The 10,311-nt window shown below is 45.6% G+C and overlaps 1 protein-coding gene across 3 annotated transcripts; it reads left to right on the top strand.

Moving 5' to 3' along the window:
* Window positions 1-4,444: 4,444 nt before the first annotated feature.
* On the top strand, window positions 4,445-8,519 carry LOC100845550 (O-fucosyltransferase 8). 3 transcript variants are annotated; one of them, XM_014899339.2, is made up of 10 exons: window positions 4,445-5,377; window positions 5,680-5,757; window positions 5,888-5,987; window positions 6,071-6,141; window positions 6,243-6,331; window positions 6,627-6,747; window positions 6,887-7,030; window positions 7,136-7,461; window positions 7,547-7,787; window positions 7,888-8,519. In XM_014899339.2, the coding sequence occupies exons 1-10, from the start codon at window positions 5,129-5,131 to the stop codon at window positions 8,215-8,217; spliced, it is 1,749 nt and encodes a 582-aa protein (XP_014754825.1). In that variant the 5' UTR covers window positions 4,445-5,128; the 3' UTR covers window positions 8,218-8,519. The 3 variants fall into 3 exon arrangements, with proteins under 3 accessions (XP_014754825.1, XP_010227672.2, XP_014754786.1); XM_010229370.3 differs by having other exon boundaries at window positions 5,671-5,757; XM_014899300.2 differs by having other exon boundaries at window positions 4,447-5,377; window positions 5,668-5,757.
* Window positions 8,520-10,311: the final 1,792 nt, after the last annotated feature.

The raw sequence follows: 10,311 nt of genomic DNA, 5'->3' as shown, positions 1-10,311 counted from the left end.
CGACCTAGGGTTGGAGGCTGCTGTTGGAGGGAGGGACGGCCGAGGGAGGAGATGAAAGCGGAGGAGAAGGGCAAGGGAGGAGGAGGGTGGGGAGGGGAGTACCTTCGTCACCACCGCCGGGATGAATCGCGGGGTCTCGTCTCCTCTCCTCCCGCGCTCCCTCGCTCGACCTCTTTATCTCATTCTGTTCGAAGCGGTACGCGGGAGCCCAATTCAATGGAAAACCGAGGGAATTAGTTGCTTACCGCCGTCATATTGTTGCTCTTATTGATCTGTGGTACACACAGGACATACTGTTTACGATTTTTTTAGGGAGATTTCTCTAAGTTTCTGTTAGCTGGTGGCACCATATCATCTGAAGTACTGGACATGGACAGTCATACAAACCACTTCAAAGTTTTGATTCTATCCAGGTTCTAAGTTTCAGCTAAATTACATTGGCGTATGATTAATTTGCATATCCTGCAACATGTAGTTCGCATCTAGCAATCACCATTAGTAGATTTAGTTTGATGCATGTTTTTCTAGTGCAAGTCTGCATATATATTCTTATAATACCTTTAGATAAAAGTAGGCTTATTTTTCTACAGTAAAGCTGCTGAATTTAATTGGGGTATTTTCTATCAGTTACATCTTTCTAGCACAAGATTGTCTGGATTGAAATATTTTACAACAACACCCTTCCTGCCTGTTCATATGAACCTAGTTTGTACTAATCAACGTTCTCCCTTTCAAGCCAGACCGTTCTCTTGCAATTCACGTCGATCTGATGACTATGTCAATCAATGTTCCTATGTTGCAGCAAAATGAACTTTACTCTCAAATCCACAGTTTTTGCATTTCATAGGACTGAACATAGCATGGCATCTCAATCCTATAAATTTCCTATTCATGAGTTTCCAAAATCCTATGATCCAGAGAGGGCCTAAAATGTTGTCTAGTATTGATCCGAAATTGGCACCTTACACATGTTAGGTTGATTTTGCAACAGAAAGTTGCTTATATGTGTAGATAGTTGGCAAAATAACTCAAAAGTTGCTTACTAATCCAATGTTGCTAAATGTGTGTAGATAGTTGCCTAAAAAACCCCAAAAGTGTGTTGAGGCAACTGTTGTACAGCAAAAGTTGCTGATATATGAGGCAAAGTTGCTAGGATGAGTCGTAATTGCTAGTATGCTAATCTAGTGGTGCGGTATAGGAGGCAAATTAAGTCTAGTATGAGAGCCAAAGTTCTTGATATTTGAAGCCAAAGTTGTTGGTATGGAAGACAAATTTGTCGGTCTCTAAGTCCAAAGTTATTGGTATAACAACCTAAGTTGCTAATTTTGGAGCCGAAAGTACTGGTATGGGAGCCGAAGTTACTCATATTGGAGTCCAAAGTTGCCTGTTTCGAAGACAAAGTTGTCGCTCAGGGTGTCTAAAATTACCATTATAGCGGCCAAAGTTGCTACTACAGTTACCAAATTTGCTAGTATGTGATTCGAAGTTGCGAGTAGCGCTGCCAAAGTTGGTAGTACGGTAGTCAAATCTTTCAGTATAGAAGCCAAAGTTTCTAGTGTGAGAGGCAAAGTCGCCGGTGTAGGTGATAAATTTGCTATTAGAATAGTTACTAGTATCGAGCCAAAGTTGCCAGTATGGGAGCCAAATTGCTGGTATGGGAGGCAAAGTTGCCGATTTGGGAGTCCAAAGTTGTCAGTATAGCAGCAGAAGTTGCTAGTATCTCAGCGATACTTGCTGGTAGGAGAGTCAAAATTGCTAGTACGTGAGTCAAATTTTCTGGTATAAAGCCAAAGTTGTTGTTGAGTTGGGGTCGGTATAGGAGACAAACTTACTACTGCAGGAATTCAAAGTTGCCAGCGGAAAAACAAATTTGCCGACACATTAAGTAAAATATTGTTGTTTGAAACACTAAACTTGTGTGCAATGGAGTAAAATTTGCTAATACAGCAACATCGTCATTGATATATCAGCCAAAGTTGTCGTACGGTGGTAAGGTTGCTATCGAGCACTCGAAAATTGTTTGTGATAAAGCAAAAGTTGGTCGAGTTGAGCAAGAGCTGCTATCCATATAGGAAAAAAAATTCTAGTACGAGAGCTCTTTGGCTAGAACCCTAGCTTTTCGGCTGGAACCCTATCGCGGTCGTAGAATCAGACGAGCTCTTCGGCTGGAACCCTAGCCACCGGAAGAAAAGAAATCATCATCGTGATCTTCTGGTTCCCCTCGCGGGCATCATGAGGGGGGTGGTGGGGGGGGGGGGGCACACATCAGGCCTATTGTTTTTAGTACCTTTGTTGTAAGGTTTGGTGTATTCTTGGCGGCAACGTCTTGACGGTGGCGGTGGCAGCATACGGATTAAAGGTCTCCCGACTCCACCCTGTTCTAGCGTAATCATCTTGGTCTACTCCATGAGTTTGTGGATCTCACGGCTCGTAATTCTGTAATTTTTGTCATCTTCCTCATCGGTTCGGCGATGATTCAACGGATTGACAACCTGTCTTGTGACGGGTGTGTCCCCGGCCAGCGCGTTGAGCGATATCAGGTTCTCACCCATTGGAGTGGGCAGCTCATGCGGCTCTATAAAATCCACAAGGTTAGTCCAACTTGTGTAGATTTTGTCTTCTACAATTTCATCACCAGATATATGGAGAAATATCAAGATACGAATGACGCAGCTAAAGAAGTTTACTTCAAAGGTTTGTTATGTAACTTTTAGTTTATTCAAAATCTTTGTTGTCGTTTTATCATTCGATCAAATGTACTCAATTCAATGAATAAATAAAGCCAGATCGTTGTTCTAGAAAAACAAGATTTCTTAATCCCCGCTCACTCCGGACAATACCATTCCTCCCTGTGTCACCCCAACGGTGTCGAATAGTGCAATAAAAACTGGACGTATCTTTTTATTGTTCTCATTTCTTCTGTTTTCCCTCTCTTTCCTTGTCTTTGGTTAATTTTATTTTACTATTTAATTTAGATTTTGTGGTTTCCACTTTTATTTATTTTATTTGATTTCATTTTTTATTTAAATATAAATATTATTGGTTCCATTTTATTTTTATTTGTGGGGAATGCATGAACATGTTTTTCATAGACAAAACATTTATTTCGAAGTATATGACCAGTTCTTTTCTACCATAAATAGTATTTTCTGAAATACACGAACACATTTTATAAATTTATGAAATTTTCTTTGATACTCTTGATCATTCTTGATTTTTTTTTTTATTTTTTTTTCTTATTTCAGTTTTATTCCTTTTGTTTGTTTAACTGTTTTTTGTTGATTTGTCTTTCCTACGTCAAAACATTTCAGAAAAGAATCATTTCTTTTTCATGCTTGACACGAACATTTTCGGTATCCAACAATGTAAACATATCTGATGATATGTCTCTCCTGGTATTTCCCCCCACTCCCCCAACAACTAATATGAAGTAGCTACTTTATACACCCGCAAAAAGAAAAAAGTTCCTACTTTATACGTCTCTCACAAAGAAAAAGAGAGAAATGCAGTTGCTACGGTTCTTTTGGTTTTGCTCATGGTTTTAAATAGCACGCTATTTCCTCGCTAAAGTGTCGCTATAGCATATCTGAAGACCCGACGCTACGTTTAAGCAATTTTTCTCGCTAAGCCGCTATTCTCGCTATTAGCACGCTAAATGGTGCTAAACGCTATTTGCTATAGCGTCGCTAAATAATTTAGCATCCAAAATCCAAATAGTACCATGCCGGCGTAAAGACCAAGCTCAAAATGTCTCGTCTCAGTCTCTCAGACCTAAAACGGCTCCATCACGAGAACGGAGGCGGCAGATCCTATAGGTCGTGATCGGCTGCGGGGGCAACGACTCCTTCCTTCAGCTCGCAACAGGCCGTCTTTCCTCCAGCTCGCCACCAACGGTGGCGCCTCCGGCGCTTCAATTATGCTTCAAATTTATGTTTATGTCATTTGCTTGGTTTTGTAAATGATTGGAGAACTTTTTAGTACGTTCTTATGCTGAAACCTTCAATTTTGGGCTATATTTGATTCAATTTTTTTTTCAAAACGTTATTTGAAATAGCGCGTGCTATAACACGCTATAAGGTCTATAACATCTGGAGGAGACCGGCGCTAAATGTCATAGCGCGCTATTTAAAATCATGGTTTTGCTGAATAAGGTGTAGCACATAGTCTGAGTCTTGTGATCTCCGGATGGTGTTTGTTCGCAGCTGACACCGAGATTCAGCTACACTTTCGTGCTGCTTCCACGGCCTACCACTCGTGAGGTGAGGTCTCGGAGGTGAGGCCGCTTTCCTCGGTGCTGCCCGTGTCATCCCAACGTTACGGCCTGCCAACAACGAACAAGACAAAGCGCAGATGGCATCCTCCGCTCGGCGGCAAGAGGATATGTCCAGTGTCCAAGCAAGAAAATATCAAAAACGAAGGGAAACGGCACAAAGAAATCCCGATTTGTACCATGCACCAACCGGGCGGGCGGCTACCGACTCCGCCCTCTTTTTCGTGCCGTCTCATCCATCAACAAACGTCCAACCGAAAACCTCTCTTCGCTTCTACGAAACACCTCCCAAAGATGCAATCTCCATCCTACCACTCCACACTCCCTGCCAGCGATCGTCCAGCCAGTTTGCTAGATGCCGGCGAGTCCTTCTCACGTTAGGTCGATCCCTTCCACTTCCGCTAGCCGATTTCCCGCTTTCTTTAATCCTCGATCGACCCCCTTCCTGAGAAAAGCGAGCCCATTTCTTTATCTCCGCCACGAGGAGGCTGCCTGCCGCTGAGTCGGATTCATTGCCTTATCAAATCATCTTACCTGCACGGTGGTTACACACTGATCGAGGGACAGAGAGAACGGAAGCTGCAGGCAGCGCCTCGTTTGACCAACCGTTCAATACTCCGAAATTCGTACGGGATTTGCTGGATGCCCACGTTGTCCGTCGTCCATCCATGAACTGGAGGTCAAGAGGAAAAGAATAATTCAACATCTAGGTGCCAAATGGGGTCGTTGTTGCTGCCGTGTTGGTGGAGCTGAGGTTGCCCTCCAAGACAAGCTAGCCCCCAATGGGATGTAGAAGAAGAAGCGCCTGGTGGCTGGTGCTTCCCTAACGGCGGCGCTTTCTTGATCCAGCGGCGGAAAATGGATGCCTCTTGCGTTGTCGTCGGCCCGGCCTGCGAGGCGAGGGTCGGCGCGACCAACATCGGGAGGCCGCGGCAGCAGGGCAAGGCGAGGGGCGTCGCCGGCGTCTCGTCGTGGCACCTCAGGGTGTTCGCCGTGGTGGTCGGGTTCCTGGGCTGCCTCCTGCTCGCCGCCTCCCTCCTCATGTCCGCGGTTCATCAGATGCAGTTCCGGAGCGGCGCCATCTCCATGAGCTTCAGGGGCCTTCAGGTATGTTATATGTAATATGTTGCCCCTGCTGATCAAATTCAGGAAACTAACGCGCATGTGGGATCGCGAATTTATCTTTATCTGATCGCCTCCGTTTTGTGTCGCCCCTGAATTTGATTATTTGATTTTCTCCCCCCCCCACCCCCCCGCCCCCCCCTTCTGATTGTGCAATAGCTGTACTCATTCATGTCCAGCGGTCGTTTCGTTTGAATCTTGTAGCCAACTGAAATGTTTCTAATTCTGCACACCATGTAAAATCACTCGATCTGATAAAACCATTTTCGTGAAAGGAGCTCAAGCAGAATTTTGCAAGGAAGGAACAGGCCGAGCAGATAATGCATGCAAGGCTTCTCGAGATGGCAACTTCAGACAGCACAAAGGTTTGATTCTGCCATCATAGCCTTCCACCAATTGCTTTCTGCAATGTACTGTATATAGTAGCAGTATAAACTCTTTATTTTCTTTAGCATTTTTCACTCATGTTGCAATTCTACCTCCCTGCCAGTGCAGAACGAGTCTGATGGTGAAAGTTTCGAATTATGGGAAGAACCCTACAAGCAGGCGCACAAATGGAAACCATGTGCTGCCAAACACAGCTTGGCCGATGAAGGTTAAACTTAATACAAGCAACTACAAATATTTAGTTTCCTTTTCTCGTTTTGCTTTCTGACAGTATATTTGGTTATCTCGCAGGGCCTAGCGAGAACAACAACGGCTTCATTCTGGTCAGTGCAAATGGCGGTCTCAACCAACAGCGCGTGGCGGTAAGGATCTGGAGCTTAAATCCCCACAAGATCAGCTCAATACCACGTTAATTTTTGATATTCGGCACCTAAATGAGCATCATCTTGCATTGTTCCTCCAGGTGTGCAATGCTGTTGTCGTTGCAAAGCTGCTTAATGCCACACTAGTGATTCCCCGGTTTCTTTACAGCAGTGTCTGGAAGGACAAAAGGTTAGTCATTACAGATGCAATGCACTTTACTGCGCAATACAAAGGAAAGCACATCAGATTGGATTTCTTTTTGCTTCTGTGGACAGCTATTAACAATCATCAACTTCTGGACTAAACTGCTCTGCAGTCTTCTTCTTTTTAATAGATGAACACCCGCTTCGGTGTATTCTAGAAAAAAAAAACTTGTAGAGTTCAAATTAATTCTCCACTGCCTGTATTTGACTCTTTTTCTCTGGAAATGATGTCTGACAAAATTTTGTTTGGTATTTCTGTCATCCCTGTCCTTTTCAATCAGTCAGTTCGGTGACATTTACCAGGAAGACTACTTCGTGAACTACATGAAGAGTGACGTGCAAATTGTGAAAGATTTACCACCCCATCTCCAGTCTCTAGATCTAGAAGCGATCGGTAGCCAAGTTAGTGCCTGAACTGTGCCTTTAAACTTTGAGACGCTTTTGGTTCTTCAGATTCCCTTATTGAAGCCGGGGTTCCCCCTTTTCGAAAGAAGAAAAAAAGGATTCCCTTATCGGTTCCATTGTCCCCCATTTATCACAGATGACTGATAGTGACATCCGTAAGGAGGCTGAACCGTCTGAATTCATCAACTTGGCACTTCCTGTTCTTCGGAAAAACGGCCTAGTTCATTTCCTCGGATTTGGAAACCGGCTCGGGTTCGACTCGGTTCCTGCCCATCTGCAGGTAAACAATTCATTCATGTTAAGATTATATTTTACTGAAAGAAAGAATTTAGACGAAGCACCTCCAGGCTCCAGCCACACCTCCTGACAGGATTTGCGTTTGCAGAGGTTGCGATGCAGATGCAATTTCCATGCTCTCAAGTTCGCCCCTGAAATCCAGAGACTGGGCTCTGTGCTGGTCCAGCGGCTACGGGGAGTGAGCGCGATGCAGACGGAGATGGACAAGCAGCTGTTCGGAGGCAACATGCTCGACGGCGCCACCACGGCCGGCGGCGGCTTGCCAAGCAGGTTCGTTGCTCTGCACATGAGGTTCGAGGTGGACATGGTGGCCTACTCCCTCTGCGAATTCGGCGGCGGCGAAGAGGAGCGGAGGGAGCTGCAGGCGTTCAGGGAAACTCATTTCCCGGCCCTCGCCACGCGCCTCCGGAACACGTACGGCACTGAACCGATCGCCCGTCTCATGCTCCGTTGCTGCATTTTTACCGAGAAGTGACATTTATTTTCTGTGTGTCGCCAGCACGGTGTCACCGGAGGAGCAGCGCAGCCTGGGGAGGTGCCCGCTGACGCCTGAAGAAGCCGGGCTTATCCTCTCCGGGCTCGGCTACGACCACCGGACGTTCCTCTACGTGGCCGGGTCTCGGATATACGGCGGCGCGACACGGCTGCGCCCTCTCACGCGGCTGTACCCGAATCTGGTCACCAAAGATGACATCCTCTCCTCGGACGAGCTAGCTCCATTCAAAAACTTCTCTTCCCGGGTAAATCCGCCGTGACACCACAAAAAATCGAGTTAAATTCTCTTACTACTCCGATGATGGGATCGCTTACTAGTACTCTCGACCTGGCATTGCATTGCAGCTGGCAGCGCTGGACTTCATCGCGTGCGCGTCGTCGGACGTCTTCGCGGTGACGGACTCCGGCAGCCAGCTGTCGTCGCTCGTGTCGGGGTACCGCGTGTACCACGGCAGGGGCCGGGCGCCGACGCTGCACCCGAACCGGAAGCGGTACGCGCAGATCCTGTCGGAGGAAGGCGGCATCGAGTGGGGCGGGTTCCAGAAGAGGGTGAGGATCATGGTGGACGAGTACAAGCGGGTCCGGGCCCGGCCAAGGGGCCGGAGCGCCTACCGGCAGCCCAGGACGCCCGGGTGCATGTGCAGGGCCAGCGGCGACGGCAGCATCGATTTCTGAATATCTCATATATGCTGCAATCATGCTGTAGACTTCTAGCCTGGCTGGCGCCTGCACTTTTTTGGTTCTTCTTTCTTTGTGCATAACTTTTCTTTTTTCTCGCTCTCTCAACGAGATCTTGTTAGCTTCTGGTTCTTTGGATAGCTCTAGGATACGAGAGGTTAGGTGATGAGATTTAGAGTACTTGCTGTAATGATTGTATCAGAGGGCTTTTGCAAAGATGAGCTGTACAAAAGAGAAATAGAGCATTCTTAATTATGTCTTTGGAACTGTAATGAGATGTGTATGTTTTGTAGTGTTGATTTCTGTCTCAGAGTTGACTGCATGGGTACAGCTGAATTTCCCAGCTCATATGAGAAATCCAGTTGCACTAGGTGTAGACGTGTAGTTGATCGAATCTAGCCTATTTTAACTAGTATTTTGGAGAGGTAATTGCACCGCTAGTCCAAGAACTTGAGTGGTGGGAGCATTTTAGTCACACAACTTGAAAAATGAGCAAAGCTAGTCCCTAAACTTCATTAGGGATGCACAGTAATCCGGATTAGTCCGAATTGGACACGTGGCATGCTCGGGAGGGTTCCAGTTGGTCGACCGGCATTTTTCTGAAAAAGCCCCTCGTGATTAGACATTTCACGACTCAGGAAACCGGTTGTGATCAATGTGATATTTGCAAAACTACCCCGAAAACCTAGGTCTTTTCATTTCCACCCCCACCATCGAACAGAGCGTTTCATCTTCCTTCTTCCGCCCGTTCCGACTTCGCGTGCCCCCTCCTCTCTCTCTCGACGACGACGTGGTGGCCGATCAACGCCGACAACATCGATGCGGCCGAAGCCGCGGCTCCGTCAGTGGGACGATGGGTCGCCAGAGTACGGTACGTTCTTCGATTTCATGCCCTGGCTCTGTCTATTGGGGTGGTTAGGTGGGGTTTGTGATAGGGTTTTCGGCTTTGATGATCTTGGGTAATCCGCTTCATATAATGCCTCAGATTAGATGCTGTGCCAATTTGATGGTTGATTAAGCCCATATGTTCGGTAGATTATGGCGTGTAAGACATGTTGATTCCATAATGTTCAGATTTCAGATGTTTTCGTGAAAATTGAACTGCTGCTCTGTAATTTGTTAATGTAGATTAATCTGGTGACATTTTCTCCTGTGTTGTTGAGCACGATGGGATATTCTGTGGGATTAGGTTGACACTAACATATGAGCACCCTCAATTTGCATTCATCGACAATTGCAACAGAGAGACATGATCTTTGCTTTGGATTGAGGAAATTTTGAAGCGGCTAGGGTATGAAATGGATGGCACACTTCATGTATATTGGTGCAGGCCTGGGATGGATATTCATGAAGAGGGAGCAATGCAATGCATTGAATCAGATTCTGATATTGTGGACATGATCAATGCAGCTGAGCATGAGAAGTCCCTTTAATTGATCACAGGAATTTCATAAAGAGATTCAGAGATGATGTCATTTATAGTGGAGGAGGACCAGAGTTGCCTGCTGTTATGATCCCTGAAGACCAATGTGGTGAACAAGAGTCTCATAATGCTGCTGAAGATCCTCAAAATTTGTTAAATAGATTCAGAGATGATGTGATTTATAGTGGAGGAGAACCAGAGTTGCCTGATGTTATGATCCCTGAGGAGAACCCTAGTAAAGACCAGAATTTGGTTGAAGAAACTCACAACTCAGTTGAGGTGCCAGGAGTTGATCAGTTAGTAGAAAAAGAAGATGATGAGCAACTAAATCCTAGTAGTGATGACAGTGAGTTTGATTCAACTTTTTCTGACAGTGATTTTGATGCTATGAGTGGAGATGATGACTTGTTTACTGACAATGTTGACAAAGAGGTCAATGATCACAATGAGAAAGATGAGAAAATTGAGATAGAAGATGATGCAGCATTAGATGACATGGATTTCAGCAAAGAAATGGAGGAGAGCTTAAAGTACAAATTCAAAGCTTTCAATCCAGAAGTAGACATGGATGATCCAGTGTTCAAGGTTGGGATGGTCTTCAATGATGTGAAAGAGCTGAGAACAGCATTGTCATTTTGCAGAATATTACGTCTGCTACTCCAAACCCT

This window comes from Brachypodium distachyon, chromosome 1 (assembly GCF_000005505.3).
Source record: "Brachypodium distachyon strain Bd21 chromosome 1, Brachypodium_distachyon_v3.0, whole genome shotgun sequence".
Lineage (NCBI taxonomy): Eukaryota > Viridiplantae > Streptophyta > Magnoliopsida > Poales > Poaceae > Brachypodium > Brachypodium distachyon.
Note: the sequence above shows the minus strand (reverse complement) of the source record. Positions and strands in the feature narration are given on the sequence as shown.

Excerpts from the sequence above, each read along its gene's own strand:
- LOC100845550 (XM_014899300.2), top strand. The coding sequence starts at position 5,129 with ATGGATGCCTCTTGCGTTGTCGTCGGCCCGGCCTGCGAGGCGAGGGTC. Across the intron at positions 6,142-6,242 it reads TCAACCAACAGCGCGTGGCG|GTGTGCAATGCTGTTGTCGT; the intron begins GTAAGGATCTGG and ends TTGTTCCTCCAG. Across the intron at positions 7,788-7,887 it reads TCAAAAACTTCTCTTCCCGG|CTGGCAGCGCTGGACTTCAT; the intron begins GTAAATCCGCCG and ends ATTGCATTGCAG.